The sequence below is a fragment of the Rhinatrema bivittatum genome, chromosome 7 (assembly GCF_901001135.1).
Source record: "Rhinatrema bivittatum chromosome 7, aRhiBiv1.1, whole genome shotgun sequence".
Lineage (NCBI taxonomy): Eukaryota > Metazoa > Chordata > Amphibia > Gymnophiona > Rhinatrematidae > Rhinatrema > Rhinatrema bivittatum.
Window position 1 is genome coordinate 295,750,175 of NC_042621.1, and position 21,562 is coordinate 295,771,736.

The 21,562-nt window shown below is 45.5% G+C and overlaps 1 protein-coding gene across 2 annotated transcripts in view; it reads right to left on the reverse strand.

Moving 5' to 3' along the window:
• CCDC186 (coiled-coil domain containing 186) overlaps positions 1–21,562 on the reverse strand; it is a 174,847-nt gene that overhangs the window by 38,658 nt on the left and 114,627 nt on the right. For both annotated transcript variants that reach the window (XM_029610454.1, XM_029610455.1), the window contains exons 10-13: positions 10,573–10,659; positions 7,479–7,621; positions 4,771–5,026; positions 3,119–3,308 (exon numbers count right to left, since the gene is read on the reverse strand). In XM_029610454.1, the coding sequence (XP_029466314.1) occupies positions 3,119–3,308; positions 4,771–5,026; positions 7,479–7,621; positions 10,573–10,659 (676 nt within the window). The remainder of the gene's footprint in view (positions 1–3,118; positions 3,309–4,770; positions 5,027–7,478; positions 7,622–10,572; positions 10,660–21,562) is intronic.

Sequence of the window (21,562 nt, forward strand, 5' to 3'; positions counted from 1 at the left end):
CCTGGCTTTCAGGATATCTCTAATGAATATGCATAAGACAGATTTGCATATAACACAGGCAATGCATACAAATCTATCGCATGCATATTCATTTGGGATATCCTGAAAAGCAGACCTGCTTGTGCTTCTTCCCTGCTGTAGACGAATTCATGTGGTGCTATTGTGCTGCTAACACCCTGATCACTGATTTTCTGAGGAAACCCCTAGATAATTAATACGTAAAATTATACAGTAATACTTTCTTCTTCCCCAACATGCGCTTCCCACTCCCGTAGGATCTGGGGCATTCTCCGCCATGGTACAAGCACAGCTCTCTTGCCTGAAGCACAAGTCTCGATTTATCCTGGTAAATGACACTGAGCCCTCTTTTTCTGGTGTTTTCCTCCAGCCTCTTCCTCTCCACCTGTGCTTCCAGTGCCTTCCTGCTGACAATCTCTTCTGCCTGCTCTGCAAACCACACGGGTCACCTCTGCAATCTCAGCCATTCCACCTTTTCCTAACTTCTTAATTACCTCTTACTTCCTGTCACCTCAAGCATCCAGCCTGCCATCCTCATCTGTCTCTCACCCATTGTTTGTGCTTCTCTCTCATGCTCTGCTTTGTTATTTTGTACACTTTTCCTTTCAACCAGACTGCCAAAAATAAACTTGCTTGCTTGGTCCTGTGGCTCAGGTTGAGTTTGCTATCAGGTAAGCCCAGAAATAAAGAAAAGACTACTTCAGCTATTGCGTCACCGCAATAGCTGAAGTAGTCACCCCCCAAGTTAACGGGCGCCGGATCTCCGGTGCGCGAGTCGGCCAGGCTTCCCGAGCTGCCCGAGCATACTGTCTTATGGTGGGAACTATGAGAATAATGGCGGGAAAAACAATGGTTAAAATCCTAAAAGAACATGTTTAAAACAAAATTTACAAGTTAACACTTCAAGCACTACAATTTCTGCAAAATGCTGCCGCCCGATTCAGAATGCGCAGTAGACTTAAGGATCTCTCTCGTTTTGATCCAATTACACTGGCCTTCGGTTATCACAGCAAAGAAAATTCAAAATATTGATTTTGGTTTTTTAATGTTTGAAAGAACAGAGGCCAACTCATTTAATCTTCTTTGATTAAAGTGTATGTTCCTTCTCGAGCCTTGTGCTCTCAAGATACCCTTTTCTAATTGTTCCAACAGTTAAGTTAGCTCGTTTGGTTGATACCCATGCCAGAGCATTCTCCAGGGCTGATCCTACAATGTGCAACACTGTCTCAGCACTTTCGTTTACTGGCAGATTAAAAAAAACCTTTTGGAAATAGGTGAAAGCCTTTTGGTTTCATGAAGCTTTTACTATGTTATTATAGTTTATATTGTAATTATTATGCACTTGTGTATTTTGTTGGCCTGTGTGTATAATACTTTACATACATTTGTATACTACTTAGCCCAATCATTTTGTTATAAGCAGTCTATAAAAAAAAATTTTTTTTATTAAACACCACAAAATATATCAACAAAAGAACTATAGATGACACATTTAATCTATAAATGTTTATCAAAATTTGGGGGTTAAATGTTGCTTCCTATAGGAAGAATGAGAAGCACATAATCATCTAACTTTAGAGGATAAGACTTAAACATAGATCCCGCATTACACTGACTATTGCCTTAAGTAGGTGCAAATAAAGTCAGCACAGGCTGAAGATGATATAGTCACGTATGCAATGAACAAACAACCAGCCATGTCAGAGCTCCTCCCTGATGAAGTTTTGTTTGGATCAATAGTCAAATTATGGATATTTATGACTTTACAACTGCAGCTCACAGAAACATACTTAATTTACCTGCTAAACACCAGCCCTAGCATCTGCATAGTCTGATCACTTTGAAGTAAGCTTCCTTGTAGTGATTCCTTGTACATATACACAAACTATGAAAAAACAAATCACGGAAGGCTGTTTTGTTTATATAAAACTAATTTTAAATGTAGTTTGTGAATTTAAATAATTCCAGGCACTATAGAAATCAAAAGGTTATTATCCCATGAACAATATTATATTATTCACAATTTTCTCCTATATATTTAATAAATCTGCTTCAATAATCCCAGTTAAATGTTGCCTTCTAGACAGAATGAAGATGTAGCAATTCTAGTGTAAAGAGCATGTGGTTGTGAACAACGTGCATTAGCGGTTTTATCGACCAGGGAGTACACATCTTACACAAGTAGGAAGAATGATAAAAATCCAGGCTTTCTGCTCAATGATTTAAACCTACCCAGTCTGGACAGTGCTAATTTAAGAAGATAACCTTTGTTGTGTAAGAGACTAAATCTGGAAGATGTGTGTTTATGAGGGCAGTTTTCAAAGCCATTTCTGTGGGTAAAACAGAGCTCTAACTGTGGAAATGGGTTTTTTTACCAACCTGCCGGCCCGATACGTGAGTAACACTACATGCATCGGGCCTGTAGGTGAGTTTTCTCCGCAGAGTAAAGTGGCCTTCTTGTTGGCGGGGTATGGAATTACATGCACAGTTTTGCACATTTTCCCCCCAAAACTATGTGCACATATTAGCAGGTGCAAACCCGTGCAGGCAGTTTTGGTGGGATAATGCATGCTCCGATTTGAAAATTGGTGTAAAGTCTGAAAGTAAAAAGTACCTGAACATGTCACACCAGGGCAGGAAGTCACAAGATCACCCCCTAAACGTTTACTGTTTCGGGATAAGCTAAGTCATTACTTTATATTATGCTCAAAAATCTGTTAAAAAGAAAGCTGAAATAAATGACCTCCCTGTTGCACATTATAGAAACAATTCATATACATGCATGTCATACCCATTATGATCCAACTGTAAACTGGCCTCTTCCTGTGCATTTTACCTATAAACAGACAGTGATGTGTACAGAAAGAGAACCTTGACTGTCCAGCAAAGAAATGGAATGAAATACACTGAATGGAACCAGTGATTTTGGAAAAGTTTGCTATATCATTAGGAAATGCATTATACTAGAGTTGGCTTTAACAAGGCTCCATTATATATTACAAAAGGAGATACAAACCACTGCATGCTTACATTAGACAAAGGCCTAGAGCACATACTACCTATAAAGGATTTGATTTGAAAAAAAAAAAAAAGAGTCAACCTTGTAGCAGTTGCTTGGTGAGATCCTTCAGATTGACTGCGTGCTTGCGCTTCTGGGTGACTAGCTCGTCTTTCAGTTCTTCTACCTGGGTATTCAATGCTGCGATTTCTTGCCGACGAGAGGCCTCCTCAGTCTGTAAGGTCTGAACCTCCTGTTTTCGCAGCTGTTCCTCTTTCAGCAATCTGTCCACCTTAATTCAAGGTAAAAATGCTACAATGACAACAATTGGAAGGATCTGCCACATAGCAGCAATACTAAAATAATCAAAATACACCAAGAATGGTTAGGTGGCCTGGGCGGGAGGAATCAAATTTGCAATCTATAAAACAGATCATTAAAACACGCAATTCTGGTTCTAGAAAGGTTTCAGATGTACAGCATCCTATTTATATAATACCAAGAAGCACCGTGCTGTGTTCTGCCAATTAAACTGCCTCTAATCCATGTGCAGTGAAACTGCATTTAGACCATTCTGCTGTGAATGATGGGGAAACTATTTCCATTGGTCCTGCTATAAAAATATAACAACCACCAACAAGTGCCTCAACATATAGTGTTCCTACGTGAATGTTTACCTTACAGAATATCGCCTCGCTGATCTCATGCCTGTGGCACTCGTACAGCAAGAGAGAAACTCCAGCATGTTTTAATTTATAACAGTAGCATGCCCAGCTGTGTGTGTCTTAATAGGTGTTTCTAGTGAGGATATAAGAATATTTGCAAAAAGTGTCTAGAGCAGTCCCTCCATGCCGAGAGCCTAGATGAGATAAAATCCACTTTGGGCTATACATTAAGGGGCGGATTTTCAGAGCCCTGCTCGCGTAAATCCGCCCAAAACCGGGCGGATTTACGCGAGCAGGGCCCTGCGCGCCGGGAAGCCTATTTTACATAGGCCTACCGGCGCGCGCAGAGCCCCGGGGACTCGCGTAAGTCCCGGGTTTTTCGGAGGGGGCGTGTCGGGGGGCGGGCCTGAACCGCGCGGCGTTTTCGGGGCGTGTCGGGAGCGTGGCTACGGCCCGGGGCGGCCCGGGGGCGTGGCCGCGCCCTCCGGACCCGCCCCCAGGTCGCGTCCCGGCGCGCAGGAGGCCCGCTGACGTGCGGGGATTTACGCCTCCCAGAGGGAGGCGTAAATCCCCCGACAAAGGTAAGGGGGGGGTTTAGACAGGGCCGGGCGGGTGGGTTAGGTAGGGGAAGGGAGGGGAAGGTGAGGGGAGGGCAAAGGAAAGTTCCCTCCGAGGCCGCTCCGATTTCGGAGCGGCCTTGGAGGGAACGGGGGTAGGCTGCGCGGCTCAGCGCGCGCCGGCTATACGAAATCGATAGCCTTGCGCGCGCCGATCCAGGATTTTAGCGGATACGCGCGGCTCCGCGCGTATCTACTAAAATCCAGCGTACTTTTGTTTGCGCCTGGAGCGCAAACAAAAGTAGGCTATTCGCGCTCGTTTTAAAATCCGCCCCTAAAACAATAAAGACGATGCATATGGTTAAGACTAGGAACAAGCTGGCCTTGTGGTCTCACAGGGTTTTTATTTGACAGAGGCTTGGCAGTGCTTCACCACTCTGTGTCTCTCACATTTCCGAGACTTCCTATCATTTCATTACAGGGAGCATCCAGGGCCATAAAACCCACCGTCTTTATGTAGAACTGCACTCACCAGGTCTGTATTTGCATGCTTCAGATCTTCCAGCTGACTCTGTAACTCTCGCTCGCTACAGCTGAGTTTATCAAGCTGCACCTGTAAGGTGTTCGTTTCAGACTGAACCTGCGCGTTTTTGCTGCTCAGCTTTTCTGTAAATCCCAGCAGCTCAGATTCCCTTTTCCGACTCCCTTCAATGTCTTTCTGGAGATCAGTAATCAGGGAGTTTAGGCTACCCACTTCTTCCTGCAAGTTTCCAATTTCTTGCTCAGCCCTGCAAAACCAAAAACTGTTATTCAAGATGGGTGAAAAAATTACATTACTGCTAGGAAATAATATCCATGTTTTTTCCCTAAATCATGGGTTGTGCACATAAATCATATTTTATAGGCATAAACCATGATTTGTACACAGTACACTCCTTTACATCCAAAATGCTTCGGAAATGAATGCAGTCAAACTTTACTAAACCTGGGTCACTCAGAATGCCCTGGTGCTCCCGGCGAGGTTTGGTAACTAATTTTTTCGATACTTCTGCTGGTGACGATTGGGTGGACGTCGATGGAGTCAACTTGATCTTGATAGGGCTCCGTCCAGTGATGTCACCCACATGTGAGGACTACCTTCCTGCTTGTCCTGGGAGAAACCTCCTTTACTATTTTTTTCCCTTTTTCACCTCAAATTTCTATCCATAAAGAGTCAACATTGTATTTTGTTTCCTGCAGACCTTTTATCCTGTTTGACTCAATACTCTCAAACATATAGTGCCATCCCTCCATCAATTTGATCCATCCTATCATTTCGATATAATTTGTACCCTGGTTTCACGGTGTCCCATTGGTTATCCTCCTTCCACCAGGTCTCTGAGATGCCAATTATATCAGCCTTTTCATCCATTGCTATACATGCTAACTCTCCCATCTTATTTTTTAGATTTCTAGTATTTGTATATAGACGTTTCAAGGTGTGTTTCTTGTTTGTATTAACAACCTGCTCATTAGTTCACAGGGGTAATTTGGAATCTTTCTGCACTTCACTTAAAGGCACCTGGTCCCCTTTGGCATTTACTGTAACCTCTCTACTGGGATAGCCTATTTTCCCTGTTATCTTAGCATCTTTCAAAGAAACATCATTTTGAATCATGCGCTTCTGAGCTATCAGCTTTCCCCCATCATACAGTTTAAAAGCTGCACTATCTCCTTTTTAAAGGTTAATGCCAGCAAGGTGGAGTCCATCCTTTCAGAAAAGGCCCCCCCTTTCCCCAAAATGAAGCCCAGATCCTAACAAATCTAAAACCCTCTCCCTTGCATCGTCTCATCCATGCATTTAGACTCTGGAGCTCTGCCTGCTTCTGGGGTCCTGCACGTGGAATCGGAAGCATTTCTGAAATTACTACTGGATTTCAGCTTTCTACCTAAAACCATAAATTTGGCTTCCAGAACCTCTCTCCTGCACTTTCCTATGTCATTGGTACCCACATGTACCAAGAGAGCCGGCTCCTCCCCAACACTATCTAAAATCCTATCTATGTGAGGCATGAACTTCACTATCTTTGCAGCAGGCAAGTTACCAAGCGATCCTCACATCCACCAGCCACCCAGCTATCAACCTTCCTAATAACTGAATCACCAACTATAATGGCCATCCTAACCCTTCCCTCCTGGGCATGTCCCCCTCTGGAGACCTATCCTCTGTGCAAGAGTATACTAAATCATCTTGAGGGCAGGTCCTAGCTACAGGATTGTTTCCTGCCTCATCAAGCTGATCTCTCCTTCCAGGTGATCTTTCTCCTGCAAAGTAGATTGGAGATGGGACTTCTCTACTATGTCCCAGAAGGTCTCCTCTATATACCTCTCTTTCTCCCTTAGCTACTCCAGGTCTGTCACTCTAGCCTCCAGAGATCGGACTTGTTCTCTAAGGGCTAGGAGTTCTTTGCACTTAGCGCATATGACTTTTCGCCAGCGGGGAGAATCATATATGTGGCTCTCAGTGCAAAAGAATGGAAAGCCTCCCTCCTCATCTACTGTCAACAAATAATTAATCATCTGGAAAGCAAGTCAGGCCCAATGCCTCTCAGTAGCTCGTCAACTTAGAATAGAAGCAAACCCCTTCTCTTCCTAAAGTCATTAGTCTCTATAAACTGTTCCACTGAAAGATCATAAAAGCTCATTTAGGAAGAAAACAAGTTGAGCAGCATGAAGCCATCAATGACATATTGCTAACCAGATTGATAAGTGCAGTTACTATTACTTTATAAAAGTTCTAACTGAATTATTGTATCCAAGAGGGATATATGCAGCTGAAAAGCTTCCCGGTCTTAGCCTTTGAACAAGCATAAAGATCAAACTCAACAGTTGCATAACATGTTTAAAGGTAATTGTATTAGTGTGATATAGAGCCAGTAATCGGACATGCTTCTTTTACATAAATGGCCCTGCAATTGAATTACTGTAGGCTATGATATTTAAAGTAATATGTGCTAATGCCATTAAATCCATATTACCTACTGATTAGAGCTGCTAATTAACCTTAGAACTGTCAGACTTCATTAAAATAATGCTTTCTGATACTTGTGGAGTTAAGTAGCAGGAAACCTGCTCTGAAAACACATCGCGCTAGGGGAGACGAGCAGGAGCTTGGAGCGCTTTTATAAAAGATCCTCGGCTTCGTCTGAAGCCAGCACTAATATACAATTAAGGACGGGATTAGACATGTAAAAATAATACCTTTGATGCTGCTCTTGTAATTGCTCCACAGTTTTTACCCTGTCCAACAAATTCTGAATCTCGACCTTTTGTCTGTTAATTATTTCCTTATATTTTGATAATTCATCTTCTGTTCGCAACCGTTCAGCTTCCAGACACTTCACCTTAACAGAAGAGAACATTTTGGCTCAGTCAGGTAAGCAGCTGCAATTGTGCACAGATTTCATGCACTGCTGAGTTTCCCATTATAATTGTCTAACGTTCAGACTATAAGTCAGCCAAGGGAAGGCGTGTTAAAGCGGCCCTCTGGAGAAGTGTCACAGAGCCTAAATCTTACTATTCTGCCTCCGAAGGGGAGATCGTTCAATGACTTGCAGGTCCTACCTGCTCAATTCACTGATTACTACACAGCACAAGAAATTCAAATTTAGGATGATTCTTTCAGGGTCTGACATCACGAGGCAGCCTTCCCCCCCCACCCGGGGTAAATTCTGTGGCAGGAATTAGAAAACTATGTTAATTCTGTGGCATATTTATATTAATTACAAGGTACATTGCATTTTACTTTCTAAAAATAAAGTGGTTTTCAAACCTATGTCCGGATAATTTACTTTGGGTTCTTTTTTTTTGGGGGGGGGTTAATTAGGTTGGGTGGGGGGGTGGGGGAGAATCTTAGTAACCAATATGGGGAAGGAAGAAGAATTGAAGACTGAGGATGAAGGTGGAGGATCAGAACGGGGACATGAGAGATCATCATGGATGGAGGAAAAGAAGAGAAAGGAAGGATCTAGGGAGCAGACAGAGGATCTGGGATGGGGGGAAGAGTAGAAAGAGGGATGAAACCCTCTCTTATCTTCCCTCTCTCTCACTCCCGCCCACCTCTTACCACTCCCCTCCATCATTCAGTTCCTCTACCCTCTCTCACAACATCCCCCGTTATCCCTCGCCAACGGCTATAGAAATGAGCCAGCAATAGGAGGAGGAGAGTGGCAGCTCTTTGGGTCTCTGCCACCCAGCGCCAGACTCATGGTTTGAAACACAAGGGACACGGGTAGTGCTGCATCCCTCAGACTGTAACCCTAGGCTGTGGCAGCAAAGATGGAGGGTACAATCTGAGGAAGAACCTGCGCCCTCATCTTTCTACTGCTGGACGCTTTGCAGATGAGGGAAGGAAGCAAAAAACTCAGGGGGGGAGGAGGCTGGTCTCCTGCACTCGGGTTTGGCTGCCCATTCCTGGTCTCCTAGGTAATTCAACAGCTGGGGCCAGATTTTGTGTCCCTTGCTGCACTATCACAGGAAACCAGGGGCTCCGGTCTTCTGAGCTTTGGATTCCACTGCAGGGCCTACTTCAGGCGGCCACCCCCACACGGCTCCTGCAGGCTCCCTGTAATCTGATTTATGCAGACTTCTGGAGTCATTTGGATTTGAAAACAGAATCGTGATGTACAGTTATTCCTATGCAGAACTCAACTAGGCAACAGAATTCCTACTCTCCAATTATAGGGAAAACGAGAATCCATCTAAACATATTACACATCGCGGAGATTTACTCTTCATTTCAAGATAAAGTGCTGTGATTGCCCGGTTAGGCCACTTGACAGCACGGAAATGCAAGTCAACATAAAGATATCACCTGATAGATTTTTTTTGAGTGACCGCTATTTCTGCAAATATAAAGTACAAAACATAAAAATCCATACTGGCCCCAAGATTCACCTGGTCTATTCATTATATTTACCCACTGCAAGACCAAGACTAGGCATTATCTCCAGCTTTACCCGCAATTCCCCACCACTAGAGATCCTGCTGCCCCAGGCCTGCTTTCACTTCAGCCCCATGTTTGCATCCGCTAGCACCACCGAAAATCATTTTATGCATCCCCCCACCCTTCAAAGTCACCCCCTGTGCTCAGGTCAAAAATGTTAGGGGGAAGTAGGAAGCGATGAAACACCTGCCCCATAAACATATTCTATATACATTTCATGTATGCAAATAAACTAAATAAACTAAACATTAAAAGTTTAGTTTAAAAAATTAGACTCTGCAAAGGTTATGAAAGACGTAAAACATCCGACATTTCTGACGGATTTTAAAAGATGGGTGGAAAGGTGACAAGTTCTTCCTCAATGATATTTTGCACTAACAAATGTAAAAGATTACGTTTTCTTTTTAATTATCTGTTTATTGCGCTTTCTAACAATTACTGAAATGAGCATTACAGAAAGAGTACAGAGAAGCAGTAATAATGCATACAGTTACTGTGGAGTAAGCACACAAGGAACCGTGTACGTTAGGGCAGGGCGAGTGCTCAACAAGTACTGCTATCCCAGCATTTATTTTTAAGCTTCCAAAAGGTAGAAAGTGAAAGTAATAACTTTAGCTGGATAATTTGTCCATGAATATGAACCTCTAATCTCGATACCGGGGGGGCTGACAGTGCGCTCAGCCTAGTGCGCGTTTTGGACGCACTGGGATAACTCCCGATGCTGTAATGGGATTAGCGCATCCAAAACGCACATCCAAACCAGCGCGTAGCTAATAGCGCTCATCACATGTAAATGTCCTGTAGATGAGGCTATTAGCTATTATCCCCGATGCAAAAAAAATCACAATGTGCCGAATGTGCACGTTTCAACACACAAACATTGACGCCAGCCCCAGATCTGGCGTTACGCGCCCCAATCCTCAACAAAAGCAAAAAAAATACTGCTTTTCTGTGGTTCCTCCTACTTAAAATAGTCGTGATACAAAGTAGGAGGAACCACAGAAAGCAGCATCAGGAAAAAAATAAAGTCTTGACAGCTGTCAGGTTAGGAAAACAGATGCTCGATTTACCAGCGTCTGTTGTCCTAACCCATGGCTGTGTGCACAGCCACGTCTCCTGGGTGCCCAATGCCATGGACGCACAATTGATCCCCAGCGCATCCTGGTTTGCACGTCAGCTTATTTACATATTGCATTGGGCACCCAGGAGATGTGGCTGTGTGCGCATTTAAAAAAAACGAGCGCCCAGTTTGGATGCACGTTTTTACACGTGGCTTACTGCATCGGCCCCTGGGAGTATAATCATTTCTTCTTTCCGAGAGCAGAGCTGGCGTGTGGAAAGGATCATTACCTTTGTTCGGAGTGTGCGCAGCTCATCCATGCCCTCCGTAAACGTTCTCTTCAGGTCATCGAGTTCTTTTATTTTCGCTTGGTGCACCTTTTTAAAGAGGAAGGGAGAAAAATGTGAACTACTCAATGCCCGAAAACCAAAAGATGCCAATGAAGTTGGGGGTTTTCTTGTGTCTTCATGCATAAACATGTTTCAGTATCTTTTACATAGCTTCTTTAACTGAAAACCTGTATTAAGGACTTCATTTCAAATTCATGCATTAATAGTTGTCAGCCTAGAGGTCAATATTCAAAAGCCATTTAGACGGATAACTCAAAAGTTATTCTTCTAAATGACACAACAGGCATATTCAGCCACTTATCCAGCTAAATTATAGCTGAATAGGTAGTTGGATAAAAAAAGAGGCATTTTTAGGGGCGTTCCAGGGAGGGGTTGAAGTATCTGGCTCATTTAGCTGAATATTCCTAGGCTACTACGATGGACGCGCTGGGCCAGGATCGCTGTGGGTTTCTGTAATCCGGGAGACAGCTCCTACAAATAAAGGGACGGAGCGGGAAGCTGGAGACAGCGAGATCTGCACGTAAAATAAAAGGGGAAGCAGGAGCAGGGGGACTCCGGGCCCAAAGAATTGTTTTTAGCAATGAAACGGGCCGTTTTGGGGAGGGGGCAACAAGTTCGGGTGGGAGTTCAAATGCTGGCGAGTGATCAGTTCCAATCGCACTGCGAAAAGATCACTCTGTGCCATTTTCCTATTAACCTTGGTACAATTCTTGTGCGCAGTCTGCATCAGACTTTTCTGCTTAATCTAGTTCAACTAAAACATTTTTATAGCAAATCCCCGTTTTTTCTCCTCTGCTTGGTTCACAATGGTCACACTGTGATTTTTATAGACCTGGGCTCTTCTACACTGGGCTGTATTATTTAGCAATGCACGCTGTAAATGGGGGGAACCTGAAGTCTCTTTTCATTGATAATGTTTCATACCGCTGGTACATAAAAAGCAAGGTTGCTAATCTAGCGCAGGTATTCTCTGAAGACAGGCGCTCACAAGTCATGCAAGTGGGTCGTGTGACTGTGCTCAGTGCCCGAGCGGCTTTGCCAGGCATGTGTGAGAGATCCCATGCTGCCGCAGCCCCACTGGTTCTCTCTCAGTTCTGATAACGGAGCTTCGTCGGGGGGGAAACAAGCCCAAGAGGATTTAGTGACTGGTGAACTGCTGTTTTTAGAGAATACACTGGTAAGCAACTTTGCTTTCTTTAAAGTCTTGCCTTAACACCTAGGCCTATCCTCCCCCATCAATGAGCCCCTTTGGCTCAACCTTGGCATCAGCACTCGGTATGGCTCCTTGCTTTGTGCATTCAGGCTTTGATACCAACTTTGTGGGCTGGACCTTTCTTTCTTGGCAAGGTGGGCAAGGAGCCTTAACTTCCGGGCCCAAACAATCTGAGGTGACCCCCCCCCAGCACAGATACTGCAGCCCAAGGGGCTTGACCTTGTACAAAATGTTTATAAGAAATGTCATGGCTAGTGATGGATTTTTTATTATAATTTTATTGCAACAATATTAAATACACTAACTCAGAGATATAAATCCAAAGTGATACACAGTGAGCAATAAGTTTTGCACACAAGGTAATATTTACCCCGTAAACCCACCCTCCCCTACTTGCATGTTAGTGACGGCTATCTGATTGCACTCGGGGCAGAACTTGAAATCACTGGTCTGCTCCTCTGACACGGTGAGGAACACAGCAACATCAAACAAAGACGTCTTTAAGAAAGACGAGCACAGAACTGGAAAATACAGCCAGAACAGACTGCTAAATGCCTACTATGAGGAATGAAAAACAAAACAAATCTTGTTCCAGGATTGAGAAAGAGGCACTGGAAAACTTACATGGGTGCTGAAAAACCTTGTTAAGGAAAATTAGGCTTTGGGGGGTTTTGTTAGTCTGGGGATTTTTTTTATTTTTTTTTTAAAGAAATGGAAAATACAAAACAAGGAGATCCAGTAAAACCAACATATCGAATGTCTTTGGGTGACGAGAACAACGTGAGGGAAGCAGTGGGGCTGTGGCAACATGGGAAGTCATTAGAACCTTCCCAGAAAGTTCTGGAACAGGTAACTGCATGGTGGGGAGCAAGGTCATATGATCCGCTTACGCAACTACTGCGAACTACTCCTCTTCAGAGAATATAGGCACCAGAAAATCACTCTTACCAACTGAAAGCAAACAGACTGTCATGGTTTCACCTGCTGTGCAGCCTCACCATGCCCTGATCCAGTCTACTGTGACCCTTCCCCACCAGCAGAGACCTCCAGTGAGCTCTGTTCAGATCTACCTGAGCCACTTCCTCACTGGCCACCTGACTCAGCCTCCTCTCCACCAGGAGTCCTCAGCGAGCTTCATCTCCAGCCTTGCCAAGCTCCGCCTTGCTGCTCGCACCACACCCAAGCTCCAACCCCATTTAACCCTGCCTTGCCAGAACCTAGATGCCCTTTCATGGAGTCACCCTTGGCTCTTTGACTAGGCCACTCTTATTTTGCTCTATGCCTTGTGACCTCTGGACCTTCCTGTATCTTGCTCCTTGCCTTGCAGCTTATCTAGGCCTTACCTTGCCATGCCTCCTTAGGCCTTGCTCTGTGGCTTACTCAAGCCTCTCCTTGTTTAGTGGCCTCCGGGCCTTATGCTTTGCAGCCTACAGGCCTCTGTGTTGCTGCCTTCGGGCCTCAGTGGCCTCTGTTATCCTTGTCTAAGTCCTGCCCAATCTGCCTTGTTTAGTCCTGTTCTTGTCTGGCCTTGTCGTGCCAGGCCCTGCTCAGTATCTAAGCCTGTGTCTCTATCCAGTCCAGCCCTTGTTCAGTTTCCTGCCATCCTCCTGTCCCACTGTCCAGTCCTCAGCTCCTTGCCTCCTTGTCCAGTATCCAGTCCTCAGCTTCTTCCCTGTACCAGTACCCAGACCTCTGCTCCCAGTCTGTCTCTGCTCACAACATCCAGCCTGTGTCTGACCTTAAGTTCCAACCTGTCCTGCCTTATTTAGCTTAACCAGTTAAGCCCTACTGGCCCCAAGAATCCAAGGTCTCAACATGCAGGGGAGGGGGCTGACTAGGCAGAAGATAAACCCAGCTCCAGTCCTGCCCAGTTCCTGAGGGCATGCTTCCAGACCCTCAGCCCTCATGACATCAAGAGGAAGATGCCCATCAGTTGGAGAAAAGGTAGGGCTTGAATACAAACCCAGACCATACTGCCCATCCAGATCTCCTGCCCAGCTTTAGCGTCCTTTCCGCTCCCTCAGAGGTCCCCTATGCTTATCCCAAGATTTCTTGAATTCTGATACTGCACTTATCTCCACCACCTTAAAGGAAAGCCATACTATATATATACGTCCACCATTTTTTCTGTAAAAAATATATATTTTCTTAAATTGCACTGGGGTCTACCCTTTCATTCCCATTCCAGAGCCTCCTTTCCATTGAAAGAGGCCTGCATCCTTGCATTTATTCCTAGAAGGTATTTAAATGTCTCTCCTTTCTTCCAGGGAACATAAGAACATAAGAAATTGCCATGCTGGGTCAGACCAAGGGTCCATGAAGCCCAGCATCCTGTTTCCAATAGAGGCCAAACCAGGCCTTCTGCCTCTTTTAACGTATGGAATACATGTCCTCGCCTGATGTAAACTCTTAACCTTTGTAGCTGCACCTTTTAGTATTTTTCTAACTATTTTCCTCATTTTATCAAAGTCTCCCTTTTGAAAATTAAATGCTAGAGTAGTAGATTTACTTAATGTCCTCCCTCCAGTCATTAAAACAAATTTGATCATGTTGATTATTGTTGCTGAGCAGCCCCCACTATCGTTACCTGCCACACCAAATTCTGCGTTCTGCTAAGAATTAGACTAAAATCATTCCCCTTCTTGACATTTCTTGGATCATCTGCTCCATGAAGCAGTCATTTATTTCATCTAGAAGCTTTACTTCCTTAGCATGTCCTGATGTGTCATTTACCCTGTCAATATTGGGTAATTGTAATCTCCCTTAATTACTGTACTGCCAAATTTGTTAGCTTCCCTAATTTCTGTTAGCATTTAAGTGTCTGTTCATTCTGGCCAGGCAGATGGTAGTATGTGACCACTGCTATACTACTGTCCAACGCACATGGAATTTCTATCCGTACAGATTCTATAGTGCAGTTTCCTACAGGATCTTTAGATCTTTAAGATTGTCCCTGTGTACGTTATAATGAAGACTGCTGACTATTTTAATAGCCACCCTCTGGACAGACTATTTGGGTTGTATCCTTTTGAAGGTGCAATTTCCAGAATTCTACACAGTAATCCAAATGAGGTCTCACTAGGGACTTATACAGAAGCAATATCACTTCCTTTTTCCTGCTGGCTTTGCCTCTCCCTGTACACAAGCTTCATTCTGGCTTTAAACATCACCTAATCCACCTTTGGCTATCCTGAAATCATCAGATATGATCACCCCAGGAACCTGCTCTTCTTTTTGCTCATAACTTATCTCCATATACTGTAGCAATCCCTTGGATGTTTGCAACCCAAATGCATAATCCTGCATTTTTTCAGTATTAAACCTTAGTTGCTAAATTCTAGACCATTCCTCAAGGTTCACTAAATCCCTCCTTATGTATTTCACATCTTCCAAGGTGTCTTCCCTTTTGCCGATAAGTCTCATCTACTAAAAGGCAAACCTTTCCCGACAATCCTTCTGAATTATCGCTAATGAAAACATTGAAGGGAACCAGACCAATCCCTAGTACCCCTTTCCTCACAGCGAACTTTGTTTATCATTCCCTTTGTTGTTTTACACTCAACCAGTTTCTAGGCAAGTCAGTCACTTTAAAGTCCACTCCTAGCATGTTCACTTTGCTAATAATTCTCCTATATGTGGAACAATGTCAAAGGCCTTGCTGAAAGCCACGTTCAACACATGTAGCTCTGTCCCCTGATCTAACACGCTGTTCATGCATGCTGAACACAATGGGGGTGCTGCAGAATCTGAACTCTTTTGGGAGACAATTCCAGTGGCAACCTCCAGATACAGAAAAGGCTCTGCCTCCATTAAGAGTCCACTTTGACTTGTGGAACAGATAATCAAGCGTTTTCCAGCGACCTTAAAATGTGATAGGATTTAAACGTTCAATTTCCAAGCGGACATATATATATCTAGGGCTGAGTTTTCAAAGCCATTTATGCATATAAAACTGTATTTAAAGCCAGAAAATGGCTGAGAGAAATTTGCCCGGAGCTCAGGGTGTGTAAAAGTAAATGTGTAACTCAGGTGTTCTGGAAGATGGAGTTGGGAGAGAGCTGGAACTTACACTCATAACTTTTGATTTTATAAAGTATGCAGATAAATTTAATCCATACAAGTTACACCCTCCAAAGAATAGGTTTAACTTTGTGTGAATCAGCTGATCACCCACAAAGTTTCAAAGTGAACGTACGTGCAGAAGTTTGCTTTGAAAATACAGGAGCAAATTCTGCACTGAGAAGGCATGTATAGACTTTGCCAGACTACACAGTTATAAAATTACCCTCAGAAAGGGTAACTTTCAAAGCATTTCTGTGGGTAAAACTGTGGTTTACCTTTGGAAATGGACTTTTACAAAACTGATCACCTGATATGCGGGTAAATTTATGCACGTATGCACACACCCACAGAGAGCAGATGTGCTCCCCAGGGCAGGATAAGAAAATTGGTTCTTACCTGCTAATTTTCGTTCCTTAGTACCAACGATCAGTCCAGACTCCTGGGTTTATTCATCCCTGCCAGAAGATGGAGACAGAGAAAAGCCTCGCAGACACTGCTTGATAAGCCCTGGTGCCACCTGCAGTAGTTCAATATTAATCTGTACCCAAGCTGAAAATATTATATGCAAGAACCTGAATAAAAACTTACAAAAAAACTTGTAAAAAATGTGTAACTTATGAACAAACTAAGAAAAGAAGTATGCTGAAATGATTATATCTATTTATTTATTTAGAATGTTTATATACCGGCATTCTTGATAAAAATATCAAATCATATCTGAGGGAAATTCTCCCCCTCGAACCCGGGTGGGTTCTGGACTGATCTGTTGGTAATACTGGAATGAAAATTAGCAGGTAAGAACCAATTTTCTTTTCCCTGTACGTACCCGGATCAGTCCAGACTCCTGGGATGTACCAAAGCTTCCTAGAGAGGGTGGGACCTGGAGAGTCCCACTCGCAAGACACCTTCAACAAAAGACCGGGAATCAGAAATTCCCAAATCCAATTGGTAATGCCTTGCAAAAGTATGCAGCGATTTCCAAGTCACCGCCCTGCAAATCTCTTGTGGAGACACCAATTGAGCCTCTGCCCGAGAAGCCACTAGAGCCAGAGTCGAGTGGGTCCACAAACGCTCAGGGACTTGATGGCCCTTGAGAATATACGCCGACCCAATAGCCTTCTTAAGACACCTGGCAACAGTTGCTTTGGAGGCATGGGTACCCTTCTTTGATCTGCTCCATAGCACAAAGAGATGATCCGACCTCCTGAAATCATTAGTAATCTTGAGATAGTGAAGCAAGGCCTTACAGATATCCAACAGCTGAAGCTCCCGAGCACGCTGCATAGAATCATCCAACTCTGTAAATGCTGGGAGTTTGACAGTCTGATTAATATGAAAGGCAGAGACCACCTTGGGACAAAGGAAGGAACCGTAAGCAACGTGACTCCAGAATCAGATATTTGAAAACACGGGTTCCTACACGACAAGGCTTGCAATTCAGAAATCCTCCTGGCGGAACAGATGGCCCCCAAGAACATAACCTTGAGAGTCAAATCCTTAATGGTCACTCTCTTTATTGGCTCAAATGGAGCGTCACACAATACTCGCAGAACTAGATTAAGGTTGGGGGGGGGGGGGGACAGACCTTCCGCACCGGAGGATGCAAATTCTTAACTCCCCAAAGAAACCTCTGTACGTCCGGATGAGAAGATAAGGAATAACCCTCAATCTTCCCTTGCAAGCAGGCTAGAGCCGCTACCTGCACCCTAAGGGAATTAAAAGCAAGGCCTTTAGCTAAACCCTCTTGCAGGAAAGACAAGACGTGAGAAATTGAGACACAAACTGTCTATTATCCCTCGGTCTCCTCCTAGCCTGCAAAAGCATAGCGATCACCGGCTCTGGATATCCTCTCCACCTCAAATGACGCCTCTCAAAAGCCAAACCGCTAAGCAAGAGAAGGTACAGAGAAGGGTGACCAAAATGATAAGGGGAATGGAACAGCTCCCCTAAGAGGAAAGACTAAAGAGGTTTGGACTTTTCAGCTTGGAGAAGAGACGGCTGAGGGGGATTAAGATAGAGGTGTTTAAAATCATGAAAGGTTTAGAACGGGTGGATGTGAATCGGTTATTTACTCTTTCAGATAATAGAAAGACTAGGGGGGCACTCTTTGAAGTTAGCATGTGGCACATTTAAAACTAATCGGAGAAAGTTCTTTTTCACTCAACGCACAATTAAACTCTGCAATTTGTTGCCAGAGGATGTGGTTAGTGCAGTTGGTGTAGCTGTGTTTAAAAAGGATTGGATAAGTTCTTGAGAAGTCCATTACCTGCTATTAATTAAGTTGACTTAGAAAATAGCCACTGCTATTACCAGCAAAGGTAACATGGAATAGACTTAGTTTTTGGGTACTTGCCAGGTTCTTATGGCCTGGATTGGCCACTGTTGGAAACAGGATGCTGGGCTTGATGGACCCTTGGTCTGACCCAGTATGGCATATTCTTATGTACAAAAGCGATCTGCCTGGTCAGAAAATATGGGTCCCTGACTGAGAAGATCCAGAAGATGGCTGAGGCGCAGCAGATCACCGCTAGATTGACGAGATCTGCGAACCACGGTCGACGCGCCCACTCCGGAGCTACTAGGATCACCTTCCCGGGGTGTTTCTGTATGCGGCACAACATCTTGCCCACTAGAGGCCATGGACGGAAAACATAAAGCAAGATCCCTCGAGGCCAAAGCACCACTAGAGCGTCGACCCCCTCAGTCCCGTACACTCCCTCCTGCGGCTGAAAAACCGAGGAGCTTTCGCATTGAGCAAAGTCGCCATCAAATCGACATGAGGACAACCCCAGCTCTTCCGGATGAGTCGCATTGCGGATTCCGCCAATTCCCACTCGCCTGGATCTAAGCTCTGACGACTGAGAAAATCGGCCTGGACGTTGTCGACGTCCGCGATATGAGACGCAGCTAACTGAACCAAGTACAGTTCCGCCCAGCGAAACAACTCCTGAGCTTCCATGGCCACCCCTTGGCTCTTGGTGCCACCCTGATGATTGATGTAAACTACTGTCGTGGCATTGTCCGACAGAACCCTGACCGAACGACCCTGAACAAGGGAGAGGAAGGCTTGAAGTGCCAACCGCACCGCTCTGTTCTTCAACCAATTGATAGGCCACAAGGCTTCTACCACCAACCAAGTGCCCTGGGCCGACTGCTGCTCGCAGACTGCCCCCCAACCAGAGAGATTGGTATCGGTAGTGAGAACCACCCAATCCGGAACCTCTAGAATGACACCACGTTGCAGTTTGGATGACTGTAGCCACCACAAGAGGCTGCTCTGTGCCGACGCATCCAGCAAGACCAGTAAATGAAAAGCCTGCGACAGAGGATTCCACCTCTCCAACAGGCCCTCTGAAGTGGGCGCATATGTGCGAAGGCCCAAGGCAGCAATTCCAGCAATGAAGCCACCGATCCCAGAACCTACAAAAAATCCCAGGCTCGGGGCACCTTCAATGCCAATAAGAGGCGAACTTGTGACTGTAGCTTGATCATTCTCTCCTCTGTGAGAAACACTTTGTCTTGCCTCATGTCGAAATGAGCCCCGAGATAGTCTAGTGTATGAGACGACTCCAAATGACTCTTCGCCCAATTGACCACCCAGCCAAGAGACTCTAGCAGACAAATAACTTTCTGAACTGAAGATTGGCATCTGTCCAATGATTTCGCCCGAATTAGCCAATCGTCGAGATAAGGGTGCACCAACACCCCCTTGCGCCGAAGAGCTGCCACCACCACCACTACCTTGGTGAACGTGCGAGGAGCCGTGGCCAGTCCAAAGGGGAGAGCCTGAAATTGGAAATGCTGATCCAGCACTGCGAATCTCAGAAAACGTTGATGCTCCGGACGAATGGGAATATGTAGATACGCCTCTGTCAGATCCAAGGAGCCAAAAACTCCCAAGAGTGCACCGCCGCAATCACTGAACATAAAGACTCCATTCGGAAGCGTGGTATGTTGAAGGATGCGTTGACCGACTTGAGGTCCAGGATGGGTCGAAACGTACCCTCCTTTTTCGGCACCACTAAGTAGATGGAGTAACAACCCCTGCCTCGCTTGTGTAGAGGCACTGGGATCACCACCCCCAACTCGCGCAACCTGCTCAAAAGTCTCCCAAACCATGAGACACTTCACCAAGAACCCACAAGGGGAGACTAGGAATAGGTCGTGAATGGGACGTGCAACCTCTAACGCGTAACCATCTCTTATCACTGAGAGGACCCACTGATCCTGTGTAACCTTGGTCCACTCCCCGTAAAACTCTGCCAGATGGCCTCCTATATAGGGAACGGCGGAGTGAACTGGACTCGCTTCATTGGGAGGACTTAACCCCAGCAGGTCCTCCAGCCACGGGGGCCCTGAAAGGCTTTGGCTGCCTTGAAAGGACTGACCCCAATTCGAGTCCCGAGGTTGAAAGGGTTTCTGTGACTGCGACCCCTCTGGACCTCTAGAAGGACGAGATCATCTGCCGTTCCGAAAACGCGACCAGGACTGAAAAGCCTGACGATTCTTAGGCTTGTCCTCTGACAACTTGTGTACCTTCGTTTCACTCAACTGCTTTATCAGCTGCTCTCCAAACAACAAAATGACCCTTAACTGGGCCTTAGAAGACATATCCGCCGACCAGTGACGGAGCCACAGCAAACGTCAGGCCGCCACCGCAGAACTCATAACTTAAGACGTGATCTGCATTAGACGTGTCGGAACCTGGCAGCGTTTGCCCATCCTGAAAACTCTGAACCCAGCACAAACATGCTCTTTGCATAAAGCTGGAGCAAATGGCGGCCCGCAGCCCTAAGGCTGTGCCCCTCAAATATTCTCTTGAGATGAAGCTCCAACTTCCGATCCTGAACATCCTTGAGTGATGCAGCCCCCGCCATCGGAATAGTAGTTTTCTTAGTGACCGCGGAACCTGCCGCATCCGCCAGTGAAAGCGCAAAAAGCTCCAAGGTTTGTTCTGGCAAGGGCTAGAATTTTGACATCGCTCTACCCACCCTCAAGCCTGAGTCTGAGGAATCCCACTCACATTCTACCAACTGCCGCACCGACCTATGATAAGGAAAGGTGGAAGGAGGAGCCCTAAGGCTATCCAGGAAAGGGTCCGCCCCATCCATCTCCGGAAATTCCTGAGGAGCTTTCAAACCAAGCTCTTCAAGAACTTGAGGAAGTAGAGGTTCCAACTCCTCCCTCCAGAAAAATGGAGAATCTTGGGGTCATCACCCTCTGCCACCGAAGATATCCCCATGTCTTTCTCCTGATCCAAGTCCAGGTATGCCAGATCCTATGCTGACGACACTGTCGCTGCCCCTGCCGGAGGGACCGGGATCTCTAAGCCCCCCCCATTGCCCCCCCTGGACTGGGCAAAAGCGGGACCCCCGAATCACACAGCCACGTGGACCCTGACTCGGCCCCCAGAGGCTGCAGGCATGGACTCCGAGGTGCCAAGGGCAACTGTGGGCCCCCTAAACCTTCCTGCTGCGCCAGATAGGCCTGGTGAAGCAGGAGAATAAAGTCAGGAGAGAAGGAGCGCGAACCCGGAGGTAAAATCGGGACCTGGTCTCCACCAGGCCCCTGAGGCAAAGGGACCTGCTGACTAGTGCCTCCGGAGAGCCCCTGCCCCTCGAGGGGGCTGGGATGGACCAGAGAGAGCCGTGGTGG